This window comes from Cervus elaphus, chromosome 6, assembly GCF_910594005.1.
Source record: "Cervus elaphus chromosome 6, mCerEla1.1, whole genome shotgun sequence".
NCBI classification, from domain to species: domain Eukaryota; kingdom Metazoa; phylum Chordata; class Mammalia; order Artiodactyla; family Cervidae; genus Cervus; species Cervus elaphus.
Window position 1 is genome coordinate 18,941,207 of NC_057820.1, and position 23,725 is coordinate 18,964,931.

Genomic DNA, 23,725 nt, shown 5'->3' on the forward strand with positions numbered 1-23,725 from the left:
CAATCCCTGAAGCTGAGGAATGACTGTGAGGCCAGAGGAAGAGTTCTGAGCCTACTTGCTACGAGAATGATAGCAGACCTGTGCGTGGGAGCCCCGTAGAGAAGTGAAGACCCAAAGGCGTGGCACAGCGAAAGTGCTGCTTGACTCGGTTGAGCCAAGAACGGCAGTCATGGGCCAGTAACTAAAATACACAGAGAGGTGGAGGGGGGTGATTTCTATTTATCAAGTTCTGTTTGTGCAGAGTTCTACCGTCCTGGACTCCCCATCTCTGAAGATGAGTGTTTTTTTTCCTCCTGGCAAAAGGAGGAAATCTCACATGGGAGTTTCATCTCCTACTTTCAGAGAGAAAAGAGGAGGTCAGAGTGTCCTCCTTGCTCCTGCTATTTCTCGGTATTCCTTCAGTTCAGTTGCTTCGTCATGTCTGACTCTTTGGGACCCCAAGGACTGCTGCATGCCAGGCTTCGCTGTCCAGCTCAAATAATCCTTATTTGAGCTTATGCCAAATGGCATGTTTCATAGCAGCATATCCACTCCCTTTTAAAACTTAGAGCCTAGAGTAGAAGGTGAGGCAAATACGTACAGCTAATAGTTGAATCAAAAGAGAGAGAGATAAATGTAATATACTGAGGGCATCTGGGGTGGCAGAGGTGACCTTTGCCCAGGCCTTGAGGAGGAGTCACATTGAGTATGTATAAGTGAGTAAAAGCAAGTAGGTGAGAAATTGTGGGGTGCAGCTACTAGGACATTGCATCTAGGAGGGGAGTGGTGTGAAGAGGAGTAAGAATTGGAGGCTGGGGTCAGATCGTGGAGTATGGACAGGAGCATCAGCGAATCGCATGCAGAGGGAGACGCGTGTAGGTCACAGTTCTTTGCTTCATCAGGTTTACAAGAAGCACGTTAGGGGCCACGTCCTTGTGTCTCAAGCTGATTTCGTCTCCTCGTCCTGTTCTAGTTCGGAGGCAAACTGGTCACCTTTGCGAATGTCAGAACGCAGCCCCAGCCGGGGGCCGAGCAGCAGCCGCAGCGGCACCACGTGTTCATCAGTCAGGTGGTGACGGAGAAGGAGTTCCTCTGCCGATCGGACCAGCTGCAGCAGGCCGTGCAGTCGCAGGGATTCGTCGGCTACTGTCAGAGGAAGATCGATGCTTCTCAGACTGAGTTTGAAAAAAACGTGTGGTCCTTTTTGAAGGTAAAGTTGGTGTTAAGCAGCTTTACTTCGTTACCTGCAGATTTAACTGTTCCCATCATATTCTAAACCTGTCTTCCTGTCAAAGAAACAGCAGGGACAGTATGATTTGGGGGAATCTCGTGATGAAATTAAAGAAAACCTTATGAAAAGCATGTGAAATAATACTTTATGTCAAGAGTTCTTTCTTGGCTTTGAAAAGCCTAATATGAAATGCTTTTTAAATAATATGCTAAATGTTTTTAAGTGCTTAAGTGTTTTTAAGAGACATAACATTCAGCAGACCTATTTTAAAATTAGAACATAGAGCTGAGTATAATAAAAACATAGCGTGTTTAATTTCCAATTAAAGACAATGGGGGAAGAGGGACTAGGTGTAGAGGGGAGAGGTTGGAGGCATTTCTCATCCCTTAACTGAGTGGCATTTATGACAGTAAAATAGCAAATATAATTGTTTTTTTTTGGTTATTTTGTCTCCACTGGAATGTCTGTTTCCCAAGTCTGAGTTTTGCAAAGAAAAGAGCTCTTGAATGCAATAATGTTTAATTCATTTTATATTCTGTAAATATTAGTTTCAAGAAAGTTTTAGGATGTGACGTTGAATATTTCACATAATGTGAGTTTTGCATTCATGTAGCCTTTGGACATGATTTAGTTTGTTTTTGCAAATATTATTTTAAAAGTAAGCTTTATTCAACTTGGCTAATTAATTACTAGTACACACTATTTTTTAAAAAATAGCTTCTTTAAAAAAAACTATTTGGATTCTTTTACAGTGAAGCTTCTAGTTGATATAGTAGACTTTAGATATTTTAAATAATTCTACTTGGAATTTGAGCAGTTAATTAAAAATTGGGCCTTTAGATGCAGTTCTTTATTTCAAGAATATGTCTTTTTTTAAGGTAAACTTTGAGGATGATTCTCGTGGAAAATACCTTGAACTTCTAGGATATAGAAAAGAAGACCTAGGAAAGAAGGTAAACTTTTGGGGAGGTTTTAAAGCCTGTGCTTACACAAGTGAAATATTTATGTAATGTAGGTTTTTGGTTTTGTTTTTTTTTTTAATGTTCTATACAGATTACTTCAACTCATTCAGTAAACATTTAATAAGAATTTATGCTTGGTCACCAGAGTTTTGGATTCGTGTTGTTAAAGTTGAAACTGTTCATTGGTAATATCCTAATTTAGAAGCTGCCAGAACCATCTTTAAACTTCATCTAAAGAGTTGTGTCAGTTGGGCCTTGAAACAAAAGAGACAGTGAGCCTCAAACACTGGGAATAGCACTTAGATTTTTGAGAGGATGAGTAGTCAATGGCTCTGGAGGAAAGAGAGGGAAAAGTTTGTTTCCCTGCATTGTCTACAGCTTAAGTGATGAAAATTAGGGTACTGTTTTCCACCCCAGCTATTTATGCCCTCAGCTCACAATTCCCAAACTGAGTTAGTCCAGCTCGCAGGTAACTAGTATTAATAAATATTTTGGAACAAAGGTGTTTTACTGTACTGAGCCTGAATAAACAAAAAGCCCAAATAGTTTGCTTAATTTTTTTTTCTTTTTTTTTTTTGTTTTTGCTTAATATTTTAATGTTAAAAAAAAAGATTGCTTTTTAAAAACAGGAGGTCATATTCCAGTTTTTAAGTTTTCTTCTCTGAGGAGCTTAATAATTATTCCAGTGTTGGCCTAATAGCAGTTAAAAGACTCTAACCTTGGAAACCTTGAAGGAAATATATTGGATTCTTTGTGTAATCTGTATTAGCCCTTTGCCATTCTTTGAAAATGACTCAGGTTTTCCATGGCATCGCAGGGTTATTGCGCATGTGCAGCAGGTTGGATCCCATGCGTTTCAGTCAGCGCTGAGCACTGGGAAGATTAGTGACTTGGGCTCACATCAGAGCCCCCCTGCCCATTGGCCATGTGGCTCTTGCTCACTGCTTTAGTTTTTTTTATATTTAACTTTATTGTTAGTCTGAACTTCTTCATGCTATAACTTGATTTGCAAGAGATTAACGTGAAAGTTTTACTGCATGCCTGACAACAAAAAATGAGGAGATAAAATTTGATTGTCAAAATACTCCGAATGTTCTTTCCATAGTGAGTATCTGAAGAAGTTTTTTTTTATGGTTATTTAAGACAGAGTAGAAGAATACATGCTTGTTTTGAGGTTAGTTTTATAACTGAATAGCAGAGTAAGATGACATGTGAGCAATAGATCTACATAATTAAAACCAGCATCATTGAGAATCAGTTCTGCACTCGTTTTACTCTGTTCTTGAGCATGCTATCCCTGATTTGAACTTTTTTGGATTTTTGCCAATGAGAATGGAGTGGTAGGTGAACTTTTGCTCTATGTCTTGAAATAGAGTTAACTCCCTTTGGTAGCTGAGTTGTTGTCTTTATTTCAGATTGCTTTGGCCTTGAACAAAGTGGATGGACCTGATGTGGTAAGAGAAGGCCTGTCAAAATAGCTACTTCTAAATTTTGGTCTAGGTCATAAAGAAGAAAATATAATTTAGCAGATTTTTGTCTGTCTTACTGCTTTACAATTTAAAAATACTAATTGTAGATTTTTTAATACATGAATAATTCTCATTTGGCAAGAAAAAGGGATTGGGTCTTAGCAATAATGGCTCTTTGCTTTTCCTCTAATGATGTTTTTCAAATAAATTTACTTAGTGTAACTTCTTGTGATTAAACTAGCTCTGAATGTTGTTGGTTGGGTCTTTTGTCTTCCTTGTTCCCTAATAACCTTTTGATGCTGCGTTTTTCAACCCCCTCTGTCACTGTTTGTGTACCAAAGGCTCTTAAAGACTCTGACCAAGTAGCGCAGGGTGACGGGGAGGAGAGCCCTGCTGCTGAAGAGCAGCTCTTGGGAGAGGTACTTATTTTTCTCATCTTTAACATGGGGAAAATATGTGGTTTGTTTATTTCACAGTGAAACATGGAAAATTTCTTGGCTGCATGTTCCAGCATAAAGCTGGCCTATATTTTCTTACAGATGCTTAAGATAGGAGTCTGTTTACTAATTTGCCAGAAGTACCATCTCTAAGGGCTTCCCTGATGGCTCAGAGGGAAGAATCCACCTGCAATGCAGGAGACCTGGGTTCAGTCCCTGGGTTGGGAAGATTCCCTGGAGGAAGGCATGGCAGCCCACTCCAGTATTCTTGCCTAGAGAATCCCGTGGACAGAGGGGCCTGGCGGGCTACAGTCCACAGGGTCACAAAGAGTCGGACACGACTGAGTGACTAACCACACACATCTCTAAATTCGTCAGTTCTCTGACCTAGCTTCTGGATTATCTGGTTTAAAATTAACAGCTGATGTGAGTATATCAGGATGTCAAACTGAAAAGAGATTGTGTTCAGAAATCCACATTGCATTGCATGCAACATTAATGTTTTTTCTTGGCTTTTTAATATTTAGGGCTCACAATCAGTGGCATAGGCCTCTGAATTAATCTTGAATTTTGAGTCCAAATAAAGAATCCACCCTGATCTCCTGCATCGTGGGTGAATGGATGCTTTACCATCTAAGCTACAAGGGAAGCCCAAGTAAAGAATATTTCACTTATATGATTGTTCTGACTCACTAGAAAATACATCCTGAGTTATAGTGACCATTTTTATAACTAGGTAAAAAAAGAGTCCTTGAGCACAGAGTTGTATCATTAATTTTTTTCCTTTTAATTTTCTGGGTTTTTTTTAAACCACTAATAAATAATTCCATAATTTACTTTTCTTGCTTTCTAATTATATTTCTTTCATCTTGGAAAATTAATCAACAGGTTCTTGTTTCTCATCTCATATTTGACTTTTTCATTGTTCTTTTTGATATGGAGATATCCTGACTATATAAAGTTTCTTAGAGCCTTTTACTAAGTTATAAAAATAATTCCTCTGTAAATTTAGACCATTACAAGATGATTATTATATAAACATTTTCCTTAGAAGTGGATCTTCAAGCATTTATTTAACTCAAGAATAAAGGGTATGGATAAAATCTTACTAAAAATTTGAATAATTTTGGGAATACCTAGAATTGTAGGATACGTTCAAGAAAGATACTTTGATTCATATACAGCTGGACTTACCATTTCTGTACAAATAGAGAATTGTTTAGAAATCCACTCATGAATTAATAGGTAAATATGTATGTAACAAAGCAGTAGTTATCAATATGTGCTTTCAGAATATTTGAAAAAAATGTTTAAGGTGGTCATATCTTCTTAATCCTGTTGACGCTATAATTATATAAAATAAAACAGAGTAGTTTAGACATTAAAGATGCACATTACATAATAAATTGTGCGTATTTTGGCTTTGTGTATATTTTAGAAGTCCATATTAAGGGTTTATTAGTTGTTTTTTGAAAGCAAATTTGAAAAATCATTAAGAGAAAAAAAGATCTTTTGGGCAAATTTGTTAGTGAATTTAATCAGATCCGTATCTGATTTATTCCTCGGTGCTTCCCAGGTGGTACAGTGGTATAAAAATTTGCCTGCTGGTGCAGGAGATGCAGGAGACACAAGTTCAATCCCTGGGTCAGGACGATCCCCTGGAGGAGCGAAGGGCAATCCTCTCCAGTATTCTTGCCTGGAAAATTCCATGGACAGAGGAGCCTGGCAGGCTACAGTCCATGGGGTCACAAAGCTGGACACAGCTGAGCCCATCAGTACAATATGCATAAAAGTTTTAGAAGTTTATTTCAGTTTTTAAATTCTAAAATGTTTCTCTTTTGTTAGGGAAAGAATTAAGATTATGGTTATTTTCCTGTAATAGTCAATTTTAACTAATTTAACTAAATTTAACATCATTCACAGATGATGCTATACTGTGTGCTACACTAAAATTATCCAATTCAGAAATGCTCCTGACTTTGAATACTGGGTGCTAAGATTCAAATGTATAGGTAACAGGAGCACAGAAGATAAAATTTTATCTCATGTGAGACAGACGTGTTTTTTCAAGTTCCTCTATAATCGGATATATATTATTTTTTGTCTTCTTTTGAACTTTTATGCATTGAAGAGAAAACATTTAAAATATTTGCCAGCAGTATGCCTCTATTATATTTCTTTTCTTCTAAAGAAAGAAGATACTGAATTTATTTTTACTCAGTGTTACAGCTAGTTTCAGAAATTTATAACAGAACTGTGTACATTTTTACCAGACCAGCCTGCAGTTCCAGGTATGATTAGTTGAAGTGAACACAGAATCTCTAATTGAATTTGAGTATATTGATAAATAACTGTTTACATTGCATTTGTATAAGGACACCAAGCATTATTTTTTTTTTCCACAACTGAGTCAGTTACAACCAAAAGGCTCTTACAACTACACCTATTGGACAGAAGTTTTTAGATGTATGGAAGCAAAGTTGCTTTAAGATCTAAATGTAATGTAATTTAAAACATATTTTGTGTGTCTCAGGCTACTCTTAGTTGAGGTATCTAAGAAAAATATTTTTCAGCTTCAGTATCTTCTGAGCTACCAGTGTGGATATGTACATTTGTTTCATGTTATTTCTGATAACTTTGGATTTTATTTATGACTATTTGATGAGCGTTAATTCTTAAGGATGTCATAGATGTTAGTGTAAACTTGAATCTGAGAGCTTCTCTGGAATAACTTGACATGTCATCTAGTCAGTAAGTAATCATATTTAAATCCTGTTTTGCTGGTAAATTATTGTAGTTCCATTCTGGCTAAGTTGCTGCTCTTTCCATCTCTTTAGCTAATTAAAGAGGAAAAACAAGAATCTGAATTTCTACCAGCAGCTGGAGAAACATTTAACATCTCTATCAGTGGGGGTAAGTATCTATTGGTTTTGATATCAAATTTTTTAACCATTTGAAAGCACATAGTCCCTGAGTTTAAGTTAGAAACATTTTGTCACATGTGGTAAAGGTTGAAAAGAAGAACTCAGTTATCATTTAGTACGTGTAGTCAGTACCTTAAAAATGATGGCGTAGTCAGTACCTTAAAAATGATGGCATGATCTGATACCTATGTGATAGAAACTGTAAAGGATCTTTATTATTGCATGTAAGCAATCTGAAAAATATGTTATTTTACCTGATTTTATTTACATGCATCTCAGTATGTTTCTGTAGATATCAACAGTTTGTGATAGAGATTAACCTACCAGTAATATTCACAATTCAACTTTGTGTTCTCTGCTGAATGTGTATTAATAATTGATAGATGTAGTATTTCTTTTTTTCTTGTAACAAAAAATTTTATTAACTTGGGTGTATTATTTCTTTATTGCAGATATTGATGGCTTAATTACTCAGGCTTTGCTAACGGGTAACTTCGAGAGTGCTGTTGACCTTTGTTTACATGATAACCGCATGGCTGATGCCATTATATTGGCCATAGCAGGTGGACAAGAACTCTTAGCTCGAACCCAGAAGAAATACTTTGCAAAATCCCAAAGCAAAATTACCAGGGTATGTTATTTTAATAATAAATAATAGCATTTGTTTGTAAAAAAGCAAAGCACTCATTATAGATAATTAAAATGCAGAAAACAGTGAAGAACAGAAAAACCACCCATAATCCTTTAACACAGAAATTAGTTATTGTTAACAGCTTGGCATGATTATCCCAGGTTTTTGTCATTTACATATGTAATTTTTTAAATTAAAATGCTTTTCATATTTTTATTGTAGAAAAATTAGAACATAGAAAATGTTAAACATTTTAATACTTCCTGATTCTTCAATCAGGTTGGTACATAATCTTTTGTATATCTCTCTGTGCGTTTGTAGCATTTTTAAAAACAGAATCAAGATTCCTATAAGTATATATATGTGTTGTTTTACTTATAGACATTGTCACTTACATTGTAATCATTTTCCCATATCATTGAAGCTTCTTAGAAAAAATATTCTATAGGAGGGATATATAATTTCCCTTATTTTGAGGTGTTTAGTAGTTTCTTATATTTTCCTAATATAGCTAAGATAGTGGTAAACATTCTTCTTGTGCCTAAAGATTTGTGCAAATTTCTAATTGTTTACTGAGGCTGAGGTCCTAGGAAAGGAATTGCTGGTGCAGAGGGTCTGTGCATCTTTAAGCCGCCTGCTCGATGATGTTAGATTTCTCCCCTTAAAGGCTGCCCCGGTGTTCCGTCCCATCAGCCTGCGTTGCCGTCAGTCTCCAGGCTCATGCTGTGTCCCTCCCGCCACACTGCCTGCCTTTCAGTTCCTCACAAACCCCGAGTCCCTTTCTCTCCCAGGACTTGGCCCCTAGCGCTTTCTTGGCCAGGAATGTTTTTTAACACCGTATATAGTTTTCCTTCTCAGCATTTTGTAAAATAGGCTACTGTGATTTTTTTTTTTTTGGAGAGAAAATCATATGGTTTTTTATGTCAGTTGGCTTAAGGATGTACTTTGCTGCTCCTTTATTCTGCATGAAATAGTGAATAGTAGTTTGAAAGATGTGATTGGTTAGCCAGAGTTAATTTTTATTAGTATACAGTTAGTGTTAACTGTCCTTGGTTTCCCTTCCCCAGCTAATCACTGCAGTAGTGATGAGGAACTGGAAAGAGATTGTCGAGTCCTGTGACCTTAAAAACTGGAGAGAGGCTTTAGCTGCAGTGTTGACTTACGCTAAACCAGATGAATTCTCCGCCCTTTGTGGTAAAAAAAGGAATTTTATATTACATATATGGCATGGTACATTGTAAGTAAAATTAGTGACAGATTTTATTTAGAAAGTTTTGTAAACCTACTGCTAATCACAGATAAGAAAATGAAGTTCTCATTTGAATGCTTTTCTCAGAAGTATTGACTGCATTGTTTTTCCATACCTTCTAGTCATTTTTTAAAATATTATTTAATGATTTTGATTTCACACAGACCAAACTGAGACTCTTGGATCTGCTGCTTACTAACTGTATGAACTAGGAAAAATTCATTTCTAAGCCTTAGTCTACTCATATGTAAAATGGCACATAATCAGCTCTCTGTTAATAAGTGTTAGCTTGATAAAATAAGAAATTACTGTTAAAGGCCATGACTAAACTCTGATAGCTCAGACATAATGTTTATTATATGCAAGAACCGAAGCTTTAGGCTGCTGGTATAAAAATAAATAACCTTGAAAGTATTATGAGAATATAAAAAAATTATAAGATATTAACTTTATTATTATAAATAATTCAGCATAGTCCTACTTACTGATATCTACTCCAAATGTGCCATATTTTAGTCCACTGCTTACAAAAGCATCTGGACAATATAAAATACAGTTAAATGTTCATTAGGATTTTTCTGTTCAAATATTGTTCCCGCTTAATTTTTTCTAATATAATGAGGAGAAATTTATTCTATGGCTAGGTATAGAATCTTGTGAAGTTGTTTATTATATATAATTTGTCACACCACTCATTTCACAGTAAGTATTTACTGAATATTTTCCTGACAGTGATTTTATTTCTGCCCGCTACTCAATGGTTGTAAAGTTTGATCCATACCTCTGAGAATATTACTGGGCAGCTCATGACCTCATACAGAGAGTGCCCTGTGTATAAACTTACTCGTTCTCCTCTGCAGATCTTCTGGGAACCAGACTTGAAAGTGAAGGTGATAGCCTCCTGCAGACTCAGGCGTGTCTCTGCTACATTTGCGCAGGGAATGTAGAGAAACTAGTTGCATGTTGGACTAAAGCTCAAGATGGTAGCAGTCCTTTGTCCCTCCAGGTTAGTAGTTTTGAAACAAAAGGTGCCTCCTCTCTAGTGCTGTCTTTCACCCTGCTCATATTCTAGAGACTGATTTGTTCTAGGTGTTCATTGCTTTCACCCTACTTAATTACGCTTTAGTTCTTTGGCTGGATAACTATGTGTATTTACTGCTATATTTGGAAAGGCAAAGTTTGAGATGATGGGATAGTAAACTGGGAATGCAGCTGTTTATGAGGACGAAACTGGAATATGATAGTGAGGAAAGTAAGTGGCAAGAGTGTGAGAACAGCCGAGAGTTTCCCTCTTTTCCTCATGCTCCTTCCCCTGCCTCCAGTGGTCCCGTCTGCCTTGGGCCAGGAAACCATGTGGGGTCAGGAGTGGGAGCAGTCCTCCATACCAACAGTCTTCATGGTTCAGGAGAAGTGAGTGTAAGAGGTAAATGGAATCCAGTGTAGCACTAATACACGGCAAGAGAGAAAGTAAAAGAATCTGGGGACTATGGTCAGGCGCCGAGTAACTGCATATTTAGATTCCCCACCCCCCTGCCCCCAAGCATTAGTCAGCCGAGTCTCAAGAAATTTCAGTCTTTTTTTTTCTCAGCAGAGATTTTCTTAGTAGGGTTGTGGCTTTAAAGATCAAAAAATAAAACCAAAAGTATTGTAGGAATCAAGGTTTTTCCTTGTAAGTGCTTCTGAGAGAAGACACTTTTTTTTTTTTCACAATTCTGGATTGGATTGGTGTACTTATGAAGGGCAGATGGGATATTCTTATACTTTATTATACCTGATGCATATCTCTCCGTTGTTGAAATGGGTATTGGAGAGCAATATGAGAAACTTTGGGTTTGACATACTAAGCCCGCTTGGAGGTCAATTCATCGTACTACTATTTTTATAGTATAATATTTTCTCTTCTACCTGCTGGGACCCAGTTTCTGCCTTCGGACATGTGCCTGTCACTTTCACTTTGGATACTCACCTGTTTTAATTCACAAGACAAGTATCTGGCAGTTGAAGGATGTTTAGGAGATGGTAACCTGTGCTTTAACCATGTGTAGAAGACCTTCTTCCTTGCTTTCTTAGTTACCTAAATGATCGTCCACTCTCCTAGACCTTTTAAATATTGGTGATAACGAACACTGTACTTTGGCAGGCTTTGGAGCTCTTCGTAACCCCTTATCTTTTCCTGCTTCCTCTCAGTATACATCTCGGTGTCATTGTCCACTTCTCCTTCACTCCCCCTTCTCTTTCTCATCCAGGATCTGATTGAGAAAGTTGTCATCCTGCGGAAAGCTGTACAGCTCACCCAAGCCATGGACGCCAATACTGTAGGAGTGCTTTTGGCCGAGAAAATGAGTCAGTACGCCAATCTGCTGGCAGCCCAAGGCAGTATTGCTGCAGCCTTGGCTTTTCTTCCTGAAAGCACCAACCAGGTAATTAGAACTGGCCGTTTTTCTTCTTTTGATGTGTGAGTGGGGTGAGTTCAGTAGAGAGCACACAGGATTAAACGTGAATGTACCGGTCGGAGCAGGTGAGTTTCTATCACTTCACTGTTGGTGAATATTACTGACGAGTCTTCAAGGTTAATTTTAGGTGTACGCAGGCTATGTCAGAGGTAGAGTGTTCTTCCCTTTGTACTGAAGGGCATAGTATTTGAGGAAAATGAGTAGGAAAAGAACCAGTTTTTTGTTTCTTAAGCCAAATGCTGATTCTGTGCACAAGATTCTTTGTAGGTGTCTTCTGTGTTGAAAAGCTATAAATGTTAATACTTAACCAAATTGGGGTTGTGATTTTTAAATTCCCACAAACGACTCTCCAGGTAATAAGGCATTCGTTCATTCTATATGCTGTTTCGGTCTGGTGCTGTCTGCGGGCGAGTATATTTTTAAAGTATCCAAGGCAGAGAGAACTACATTACACACATAATTTAGTGTCCTTATTTGGTGTGAAATAAATCAGGCTTGTCATATTTGTTCATTTCAGTTGTTCATTTCATATTGTTCGTTTCAGTTCAGCAAGTGACTGAATGTGTAGTGATGATTAAGATTGCCAAAATCCTTTCCCTATGGGGGTTTCCAAACTCACAAGTGACTCTGCATTGTATATCTGCTAGAGCTTAATTTTGAGCCTTTTCTTATTTCTATTCTTTTTATTCTAAACTTCATCCAGTTTTTGACAAATTTTTTAGTTGTTTTCAGTATTTCGTTTGTTCTAGGGAATATCAATACGTTTCACTGAGTAAAAATACTTATACCTGTGTTCCAGGACTGTGGAGGTAGGACACTAGTTGGTTTTGTACACACTCACATGTAGGATCCAGCTCACATCTTTCTTAATTATTAATGAGAACATTAAGTGGAGTAGAAACAAAGTCTTTATAATGACTTTGGTTTAATACTTTTATAGGATTTTCTACTTAATAGGGTCTCATTATTATATTGAGGTCTAAGACCCTTAATCTTAAGACTAACTTTCTCTTAAGACCTTTAGATCTTCTAGCCTGAGAATTAAACTCTTCATTTTTAATACTGTTTATAGTCACATACATTTTCTATACATTATTCTTCATGCTTTTCTTTGGACTTTTAAAGAACATTCTATGTGTAAAAATTTTAATTTTGACGTTACTTCCTACTATATGTATCAGTATACCTTTAGTATTTTCTGGAGAATATTTTCTGAGACTTTCTAATATCGTTATGGTATATAGTTCTTCTCCATAAAAGACTAGTTTACCTAAGTATACCCACAGAGTTTAAGTGATATCTTTAAACCTTTAATGAATTTATAGAAATGTATAATTTTTATAGATATTAAAATGAAGTGTTGCTGAAACATTTTAACACATGTATATGGTCAACGCATACTTACTGTAGATCTATATAATTGTAGATCCATGTGAGCTGCCCTGAATTTAACATCTGACTCTTAATTTATTTCAAGCATCTCTCTTTTAATTAATTTTCATCTCTTTCGTAGATCACCATTTTCTTCCATCACTATCTTTAGCAGTTGATTCTCTTTTGGAGCCCCTTTTTCCCTACAGAGAAACAAAGTTGTATTTTTTTTCAACTTTTGTGGTTTTGTGGTTTTTTTCAACTTTGGTGCTTTTGTGGTTTGTGAGATGTTACTCATCTGTCGCTACAAGAAGACAACAAACAGCAGTGATGATGAGTGACACCGATTTGTGTACTGCCGTGTGGCGGGCATGATTCAAAGGCCTCCCTCAGTTAAATGACAGGTTACACCGTATATAATGGACCTTTGGTGCCAGTCTTGAATATTGGAAATTGTGATGTCAAACCCTAATGTGCCAGAGCCTGTGGTGTAATACACAGCATATGAACAAAAATCATATGAATGATCATGCTTCCTTTAAGATCAGTATGTCATATATAGTTGGGTGGACTCTTTAATGATTTGGTTGGCTTTCTTCCATTGCTTCTTGCAGCCAAATATCGTGCAGCTTCGAGACAGACTTTGCAGAGCACAAGGAGACCCAGTACCAGGACAACAGGAATCGCCCAGAACTCCTTACGAGAGGCACCAGGTGTCCAAGGGCAGGCCTGGACCTGTCGCTGGCCACGCACAGATGCCGAGAGCTCCAGCTCAGCAATATTATCCCCATGTGAGTGATACGGTCCAGACTAAGGAGGAACATCTACGTATGGCGCATTGGTGGTTTTAGTTTGTTGGGGAAGAGGCCTGTGATGAAACTGTAGACAACATACTATTTTAATGGTTATGGTTTTTCTGTCCTTGAAAATAGCATTTATGATCTGTTTTTTAAAATTATCCCTCTAATCTAGTCAAATAATTGATAAATTAGATAGAATTAATTTAAGCTAAGGAGATTTCTTATTTCTCCATCACTCAAACATATTGCACATGTATGTTTGTTCTTGAAATTTTTACAATTTGATTCATCTAACAAACTGTAAGTAAAGTAGTGGGAACAATTTTGTGGGTGACTTGGTTACTTTTTTTTTTTAAACATTTTTAGAAAATAGTCTTTTTTTAAGGTATATTTTCTGAGTCACTAGTGTGGGTTTTCTGTGTCTTCTGTAGCAGCACAATAGAGTATGCAGAATCCAAGTTTTTTTTTTTAAGTGAATGACCAAAGGTTTACGAAGTTGTAGGTCATGGGCAGTGTGAAGTGTTTATTAATTAACTCATTTATTTATTAAGTAAAAATTAGCAAATGGTTAGTGGTATAAAATGGGGCCTCTTATTGTCTTTTGCTATTCCATGTAGAGACTTGTATTTCTAGGCCAGATAACCTTCATGTTCTTAAATAAAATTTATTTTCATAAGTAATAAATAGTCTTGATTTGTACAAAGTTAGCAGGTGCTCTGCCCATTTTAAAATAGAACAGATTGCTAGTAGAATTGATGGAGTCATTTTTATATTTTATTGTAGCAAAAGTAAGCATAAAGCCATAAAAACTGAAAAAGATTCATGCTTTTTTGTCTATTATGCTTTTGCTTGGTACTTAATCAAGATTGGTTATATTCGAATATAATTATAACTATCTGTACTACTCTGTTTTGATTTTTTTTCATTCATTTGACAAATACAAATCTAAGAGCCTGCCTTTATTCTCCCTGTCGAGGGAGTATTGGTAGGCAAAACAATAAATTCCCCACTCTGATTGCTATAGGGAGGGCACATCAGGTGATGGCTGGGAAGCTGAGAGGTGGTGGAGAAGTCAGTCACTAATCAGGGTTTTTTTTTTGTTTGTTTGTTTAATCAGGGTTTTAAGACATGAATTTGTCAGCTAGGTAGAGTTAACAGGATTAGAACGCCTCAGCTCAGCACCCTGAGTTCACCTCTCAGGGCTCTAAAGTGAGGCCTCTCCTTCGGGAGAAGGCGGGTTTGCTCCCTGAGTCCTCGCGTTTACCCATCTTTCCATCTTTCGGGGGAAGTATGAAAACCTTAAAAGACTTTTGTTATACTTTGACCTAGTGGTCCCCTACTTTAAGAAAAGGAAAGCAAATTCAATCATAAACTAAGAGTAGTTTTTCTTGATTGGAGCTTCTGGTGTGCTGAATGAGGGCAGTGGCTTGTGGTTTTAAAGACGGGCTTACAAGTAGGAGTAAAAGGATGAAAGGGAAGCCAGATCGGGAGTTCTTACTGCAAAGCACATCTTGACTATTAATTGTTGATGTGATTGAGTTTCTACAGAGATTTACTTCACAAAAAATATTTTGATGGCTTTAAAAATTGATTTTGAAAACCTCCGGACTCCAGGGTATAAGCAACATGGTGCAGTGTAGCGAACGCTGGCTGGGAGTCAGGAGATGTGGGATCAGCCCTAGCTCTATCACCCCAAGTTGTCTGGACCTCAGCCAACCCCTTCATTTCCCTGGGCCCTGTTTTTTTCTCCATGGTAAACGGTGGGGATTAGATGGGATGATCTTTAATATTCTCCGATTGTATGACTCTAAGCCTCCTACAGAACTAACATGATTTTTGTAGCTCTAATGAAGTCCTGAAAGGGAAGCATATAGCAATATGTTCACAGATACAATCATAGCATGAATACAATTACTGCTTCAAAAATCACTTTTTTTCCTCAATAACTGCCCCCCGCAACCCCCCCGGAATGTCTTCTTTCTTTCCCTACTTACAGAACCCACCTTTCCCCACTTCCTCCTGACACTTGAATGGCATTGTTCTTTGTGCTTAGATTTAGTTTTCAGATTGATTTTTCTGCTGTCTGCCTCTGCCTGTCCTCTTAAGAATGTGTGTTTTTCTTTTGGAATCCCAGCTGCCCTGAAACCAATTGCCTGACTAACGTGTGCTGCCATCTCACTGCTCCTTTTCACTTTGCATCTGGCTGTTAGGCCTTCAGGGATTTTTTTTCTTCTTCTTCTTTTAACATTTTCATTTTTTTATGTTCTGTGATTGGTATTTCTTTGTTCAATTCAGGTTAGAATTGCCCCCACTGTCACTACCTGGAGTAACAAAACTCCTACCGCCCTTCCCAGCCATCCACCTGCAGCCTCTCCCTCTGACACACAGGTATATCCTTCATTATCCCTCTTTGAGCAGAGTTCTGCTCACCTGAAATGTATGTAGTTATGTATCTTCTACGCACCTCCCTTGAGTTCCCCATCCCATCTGTTTGTCTGCTTATTGCATTTTAGTGCTTTTGGGAGGCAAGAAACAGGTTTTTGGTTTTTTTTGGCACAACTTATTTTCTTATCACTCTCCTCTTCCTTGGCAGTTCTAAATTGATTTAAACTAGAAAAACATCAACCAGGATTCTATCAATGGTTTAAATCTAATTTCACTGAAGATTTTTTTTCCCTTTCCTTTTCTTCTTCTTCTCTTTTTTTTTTTTTCCTGTTTTTAGCATTGCAAAGAAGAAAAAAAAAATTCCCTTGTGGCATGTATACTTGCTTTCCAAAGCATTAGATATGGATGGAATTTAGTAGAGATGGAAAATCCTAGTGACTTTTTATAAATATCATCGATACTATTTTATGAGGCTGTTAGCATCTCTTGCCATTCATCGCTGTTATTACTTTGGACCTGTCTAATCTTTAAATCACATAGAATGTGTTGTTCAGAAAACATCAGTGTACATAGAATGTAACTTTTTTTTACATAAAATTTTTTAAAAATTTCATTTCAGAGATTATAAATCCATCTGGTAAGATTCTTGATTCCGAAAGTAATCTTCCTTTTTACCATATTCTCATTCCCTAGGGAGAAAATCCTCCGCCTCCAGGCTTCGTAATGCATGGAAATGTTAGTCCAAATGTTGCCGCCACTCAGCTTCCCACATCTCCGGGTCATATGCACACCCAGGTACCACCTTATCCACAGCCACAGCGTAAGTAGTGTGACCCCAAAGTCCTGTCACAGCAACACGTCTTCTCCAGTGTCGTGACTGTTTACCTTGGAGTTCCAAAGCCATGATCAAACCAGTTTTAACAAGTGAAGAAAGAGCCATTCAGTGTAGGACTTGAGTCCTTGATGTACAAAAACTTGGTTTCTCTGAGAGGTGTTCTGAACCAACGTGCCAAGAAACAGCGCCCATGTCACTGCGTTCAGAACAGTGGGTTCCGCCCCCCGTCCCTGAGCCTGCTAGAGAGTCAGTTGTTCCATGATTTTGGCATAAAAAAATAGAATTTTGGAAATTATTTGGTGACATATACTTTTCCTTTAGTCAAGATGATGCAAACCACTTGTGAAAAAATGACTCCCAGGGACGTTTCTTGTGGTTACCGTCCATTTATTTTTTCTTTAGGGATAGACCGTGTTTTAGAGCAGTTGTAGATTCACAGCAAAGTTGAGTGGAAAGTACAGAAAGTTTCAGCATGCCTCCTGCCTCCATGCACAGCCTCCCCCACCACGGGCACCCTGCACCGCGGTGGGGTGTTGTTACAGCCAGTGAGCCTCTGCTGACACATCGTTAGTGCCCAAAGTGGTTTACTTTAGTAGTTTACCTTTTGGCCTTGCATATTCTATGAATTTTCACAAATGTATAAGAATGATGTTTCTCCATTGGCTTTCATTTTTTTTTTTTTTAAAGAAACTATACTTGGAAGGGAAAAAACATCAGTATTTTAAAATTTAAACAAAAATGAAAATCTCAAAAGAAGAAAATTATATGACTACAGCTACTATAAAACACGAAGATATTGCCTAGCACAAACTAATCTTAATGAACATATTCTGTGCTAATAAGATGTATGTTCTTACTTAACATGGATACAAATTTGATATAGCTTTTCACTCAGTGCTCAGTGTGAAAGTGCTGTCTTCAGAGTAGGCTGAGCACAGTTCTATTAGATTCCCTCTGTGGAGGTTCACATTCTGGGCCTGGTCACTCAAAAGGGTAATGGTTTCTTGAGTTGTGGTCTTTGTATTAAAACATTAGTTGACTGCCTGATTCCTTACTAACCAATTTTGTATACTGTAAGAAATACAATAATTGTCAGGGATCATAGAGAGTTGCCTGTTAATCTGGAACTGTGCTCAAGCCCGGAGTTTGAGTAGCATATGATTTTACTAGATGTTGGAGAAGGTATCTGGTTCACAACAGTAGTTGTGAGCTCACCCTGCAGTTGTTCGGTGGGAGAGACCTTGAGCCCCTTTAACTTGCACGGTGAAGGGGAGTGTGCTTAGGGTGTGTCGTTCCTGCATGGCGCCATCTGGTGGCTAATAGGTGTCACTGCAGTCTTTTCACGGGAATAGGAAGCCCTAGAAAAGGGTCAGTCCTTTGATTTTCATAGCCAGCAGCAGTCTGGAAACGGCACGGTTCAAATATTGGGTCCAGTGACTTTGGGTGTAGTTAGGGCAGCTGGACTATCAAAACCATGAGGTTATTTTAAGTGGGTAATGTTTGGTTGTAACTTACTGTTACTAGAAGAATTGAAAATTTCCGTAGAGTGAGTTCACTTGGATTTTCCGTTGCTGTCTGATTAAATTTGTTAACTAATTAAAATTTCTGTTTCTTCTCCTTGGTGTAGCTTATCAACCCGCCCAGCAGTATTCCTTCGGAACAGGGGGGTCAGCAATGTATCGACCTCAGCAGCCTGTTGCTCCTTCCGCCTCAAACGCTTACCCTAACACCCCTTACATTCCTTCTGCTCCTTCCTACTCTGGGCAGTCCCAGCTGTTCCCAGCACAGCACCAGGCCGCTCCACCTACCTCCAGCCCTGCCGCCTCTTTCCCTCCTCCCCCTTCCTCCGGAGCCTCCTTCCAGCATGGCGGGCCGGGAGCTCCACCAACATCTTCAGCTTACGCTCTGCCTCCTGGAACAACAGGTACACTGCCTGCTGCCAGTGAGCTGCCTGCATCCCAGAGAACAGGTCTGCGCTTGAGAGGGGTTTGGTTTGGCTCCCCCCCTTTGTAATTTCGTGATCAGATGGGTGGATGGAGGGAGATTATTTCTAACTGTAAACTGGGTAACCTGAGGTATTGATCGAATTTTATAACAGATTCTAAAACTGTTTCTCAAAATGTGATTTTCCCATAATGAACTTTAGTTGCTAAGTGAGGAAAGCTTGAGTGCCTTAAAAGAGTGGAGTATATAATCTGCCATTGAATTTAAAGCGGTAAGAAATTAGTTGGCAAAAGACGTGGCGGTTGGAGCTAAACTTAATTGACGCTAATTTCTTTACCAGAGTAGACCTGTGCTCTTGTGTTCTTGATGAATTTTCAATTTTTAAAATTATTTGTGCTTTAAATTTGTTCATAGAGACTAAATAATATAGTCTTAATGCAGGTATACACATTGTGTAATTTTGTTTGTAAAGGTGAGGAAGGATCTCAGCATGTGTACTGAAAGGAAAAAAGCGAAAGAATATAACTTGACAGAATCTCTAAGACAGCAGAAAGTCAGTATACAGCAGTACAGGGATTCTCCATTAGGACAATTCTATCCTCTCAAACATTGTAGAAATTTCTAGGCAGTTCTGCCTGAAATTTTCTAATTAGAATCATAATTTAAAATTATTTTTATAGTGAAATACACAAATTCTTTTTATCTCTCACATGGCAATTAAAGCATTATATTCATTTTTCAGAAGTAGGTAATATTACCTGATCTTCATATTAGAATTATAATAGGGGCCTATAAAGTATGTATTATTAAAAAAAGGAGATCATTTAATTGGAATTAAGAACCACTAACATACTAAAGAATGCAGGCTTTGGAGTCAGACTTCCTGTGTTTGTATCCCAGCTTCACTCTTTTCTAATAGTTACATGATTTTGAATAAGTTACTTAAAGTTAAAGCTGAGTTTCCCCATAATAAGAGTAGTACATACTACTCTTAGTAGTACATAAGCTTATGAAAAGGATTGAGTGCATTAGTACATTGAAAACGTTTATGGACAGTGATCACAGAGTTAGTTAGCTGTGATTTCACTAAACCTCACTCACAATTAGAGCTCTGTGCCTTTTGGTAACTGAAATTAGTTTCCCTTGCCGGTTATAGTTGACGGCTTTGAACTAGAAGGACAAAACAGGAGTGAGTCTTGCTGTTAGATACCAGAGTTGCTCTTGGAAGTCCAGTATATATTTTTTCTCTTTTTATCTGCTAAATAATAGCTTTAATAACTGAAAACACTTACCATATAATAAGGTTTATTAAGGAAGGTTTTTTTTTCTTAAAGTCTTATGGATTCAGAATTATACACATTATCTCTTTCTCTCTTTTTTGGTATATATTCCAGCTACCAAAAAATAATATAATATGTATCACCCTTTACTGCACAAATTTATATAATTTTCAATACAGAAAATTTAGTAGATTGATATTTAGAGAGGAGTGTTAATTCAGTTGTAAAGTTCAAAAAAATTTTAAACCCGGATGAATGAAAACAGTATCCATTCTGAATGGTTGAGTAATAATAGATTGAGTGAAAGATGGGTTTTTTTTTTTTTTTTTTGAAAGATGGGTTTAAGTAAATCCTCCAGTAAGGAAGTAGTGCAGAGAAGTGGGAAATCAAACTATCGTTTATTAAACATATATTGGATATGTACCAGTGCTTGCCATCTTTTTTCTTATTTAGTTCTCATAGCCATGAGAAATAGGAATAATTATTTTTTTTTTTAATTGACATGAGGCAGCTTGAGTTTCCTAGGGTTATATAATATTCTCATGATGGCACGGGTAATGATCTTCAAGTTGAGATACAAACCCAGTCTCTCGGTCTCCAGAGCCTGTGTTCATTCTTTACCAGTTGGTCTAGTGGCGCAGTGATTAAGAACCCACCTGTCAGCACAAGAGATGCAGGTTCGATCCCTGGGTCAGGAAGATCCCCTGGAGTAGGAAATGGCAACCCACTCGAGTACTCTTGCCTGGAGAATCCTGTAGACAGAGCAGCCTGGCGGGGTACAGTCCATCAAGTCTCAAAGAGTCAGATAAGACTGAACAACTGAGCCCACACTAGTCCTGATGGAAGAGACTGAAATAGCTATCAGTATTGGAATTACAGGAACATTTAGCATCACTGTGTTAAGTATTTGTTACTTCATCATCTAAATTGACTATTTGCATGGGTATTTTTTCCCTCCTTGAGCCGAAGTGCGTTTGGCCATGTAATAAAGTATTTGCTTATGTGCAAAGTAATTGTTCTAACCTGGCTGAGAAGCAGAGTAACTAATAGGAAGAAGAAGCAATACTCAGTATGTACTACGCTGGCTGCTTTGTTATCTCTTGCATGTTAATAGTCTCTATATTTTAATTAACAGAGCTTTACCTTATTTTTTGATTTCCTAAAAACTTTGCTTAGGTTATACAGATAATTGTCACTAAAAGTTTTACCTTTGTTCCAATATATCTTAGATTATTACATCGTGGTTTTCTGTAGGACTTGGAAATTCCGCTGGTAAATTGTTCTTGACAGACACTAGGATTTTCAAGCCCTGCATTAGTGAACCACAGGGTGATGTGCCTGCTACTCAGAGAAGCTCATGTTGCATCATCACGACACTCATTCAGTAAATTCTTAGTGAATGCCCACTCAGTCTGTGATCAGAATTATTCCAGGCAGAGGTAGGAAGACAGAAAACGTGCATTTCTAGTGAATTGCACATAGCTTTGTTGTTAAGTTGGAACATAAAATTTGTATTTGGGCCAAATTTTGGAAATAATTACATTTCAAGGCAAGAATCTTTAGGTACCTGGTTTTTAACCTTTTCAACAACAGAAAGGAGCATGATAACCTCCCTTACTTTTCTCTGGCTAATTCTATTTTACCTTGTGCCATTAGAAAATGACCACAAGGATACATTCTTTGTAAATTTTAATTCTGAGTTTTGTTACCCCTTTTTAAAAACGTGACCTGCTCAGCTTACAGGGGAAGAGGGTGGTATATGGTTAATGAGGATGCTCTTTTCTCTCTGTCTCAAATTATCTTCTAGCCAGAAGTCTCCACGCCATTGGCACTAATATTTTTTCCACTGAAAAATACCTTAACCAGTGCATAGATCCTACCATTATGTTCGTCTACTTACACCTGAGAAGGTTCCCAGTGGGAAGCAGGATTCAGGTGTGGATGGCAGCTGCACTTCTCGCTGTGAGACCAAAGGTCCTGCGGAGGACAGATCCCTACACTAACGTGGACAGGGTCTGCAATATCCAGTGACATGCCACACTCAGTTTTTAAGTTAATTTTTTCTTGATTTTTATTAATTTTTTACTGTAGGATTTTGAAAGAGCTCAAGTAGCATAAAAATAAAATTATAATTCTGCCACCCTTATACGACCACTGATAATTTAGGTGCATTTATTCATTTCATACATATATATGTATACGTTATGTGTATGTATTAAAGTTTTTAATGTAGAATAGACTATAATTTTACTGTTTTAATCATTTTTAAGTGACATTCAGTGCATTTCCATTGTTGTACAATCATCACTACTAACTGCAGAAGTTTTTCATCATCCCACATTGAAATTATGCAGCCTTTAAAGCTCCTCATTTTCCCAGCCCCTGGTCACCAGTGTTCTACTTTCTGTCTATATATATTCTATGTACCTCATTTAAGTAGTAATTTTTAGAGGACATTTTAGAAGACAATTTTGTCTTCTTGTAACCGGCTATTTCACTGTCTTTAAGATTCATCCATGTTTGTAACATGTATCAGAATTGCCTTCTTAAAGCTGAATAATCAAATCACCAAACAGTTTGCATCTTCAGAACTTTTAGAGCTGCTGCTGAATTATTTACGGAACGTGGTGGTCCTTTGCGTTACATCCACTCTATATACCACATTTTGTTTGTCCACTATTAATCTGCACGTGGGCATTTTGGCTCTCTGAATAATGCTGCTGTGAACAGGAGTGTGCAAATATCTGCTCAGCTCCTGGTTGCAGTTCTTTGGGGTATATACCCAGAAGTGGAATTGCTGGCTCAAGTAATAATTCAGTGTTTAAATTTTTGAGGAGCCACCATACTCTTTCCCATGGTGGCGGCAGTACTCTCTGTCTGCACTAGCAGTGCATCAGGGTCGTCTCTCCAAGTGAAGACAGTTGAATTCCTGAGTTGTATGTGCCTCTTATGTATCTTCACCGCACGCTTTTGACTGGAGGCTGGGGCCTAGCCCCAGTCTGAATATCTGACAATTTTGGAATTACTGTATTAGTTCCCAGCCTTCTTTCCTCTTGTCCACTGTCAGAACCTCCAGTTCTTTTAAGGAAGACTTCTGCTAAACAGTCTGCAAATCTGTAAATTCTTACAGAAAAGACTATATGAGATGGCTACACACTCACTGGGCCTGATCCGTTTATGCTCATATTCTTGGTGTGACCCCAGAAATTACAGTTCCTCCAGAATGCAGGCCTCTGGGGCTTCTCAGACCCAGCAGCAAAGTAGTACCCCCTCGTTAAGGTTGTCTCACATGCTGATTAGTTTAGCAGTGTAGTGCTGAAGTCTGCACAAGACGGCAGAAGCCTCCCGTTTCTTTGTGAAACCCTGCTACTTAAAAAGGGCTTGGACCCGCAGCATTGGCATTTCCTGGGAGCTAGCCGAAACAGTAGACTCTCAGACCCTATGCTGTACCTAGTGAATTAGAATCTGCATTTTTACAAGGTCCTCAACTGATCTGGATTCAAGCTTTAAATGATGCTAAAATGGACACAGTTACAACATGTTAGGCAGTGCTGTCCTCCCTCCCTGCACCATGATATTACTGAGCCTCATTGGTCAAATAGAAAAACAATCCACACAAACAGTTAGGGAAGTAATGTTATCTTAAATAGACAGGAACAAAATTTTCTCTTTAAAGACACAGCTGGCATAATAAGAGAATAAAAGTGTTTAAGAACTAATTGGATTTGACATATTTAAATGAGTGAGCTGTGCCCACAAACTGATGACTTTCTTA

The 23,725-nt window shown here is 37.7% G+C and overlaps 1 protein-coding gene across 19 annotated transcripts in view; it reads left to right on the top strand.

Annotated features, from left to right (window-relative positions):
• SEC31A (SEC31 homolog A, COPII coat complex component) overlaps positions 1-23,725 on the top strand; it is a 58,276-nt gene that overhangs the window by 24,227 nt on the left and 10,324 nt on the right. For 5 of the 19 annotated variants that reach the window (XM_043906332.1, XM_043906337.1, XM_043906333.1 and 2 more), the window contains exons 11-23: positions 953-1,189; positions 2,089-2,163; positions 3,588-3,626; positions 3,983-4,060; positions 6,916-6,991; positions 7,455-7,633; positions 8,701-8,827; positions 9,743-9,888; positions 11,129-11,302; positions 13,321-13,497; positions 15,802-15,894; positions 16,585-16,711; positions 18,354-18,695. In XM_043906332.1, the coding sequence (XP_043762267.1) occupies positions 953-1,189; positions 2,089-2,163; positions 3,588-3,626; positions 3,983-4,060; positions 6,916-6,991; positions 7,455-7,633; positions 8,701-8,827; positions 9,743-9,888; positions 11,129-11,302; positions 13,321-13,497; positions 15,802-15,894; positions 16,585-16,711; positions 18,354-18,695 (1,870 nt within the window). The remainder of the gene's footprint in view (positions 1-952; positions 1,190-2,088; positions 2,164-3,587; positions 3,627-3,982; positions 4,061-6,915; positions 6,992-7,454; positions 7,634-8,700; positions 8,828-9,742; positions 9,889-11,128; positions 11,303-13,320; positions 13,498-15,801; positions 15,895-16,584; positions 16,712-18,353; positions 18,696-23,725) is intronic. The other 14 variants (XM_043906344.1, XM_043906345.1, XM_043906352.1 and 11 more) reach the window with 10 other exon arrangements.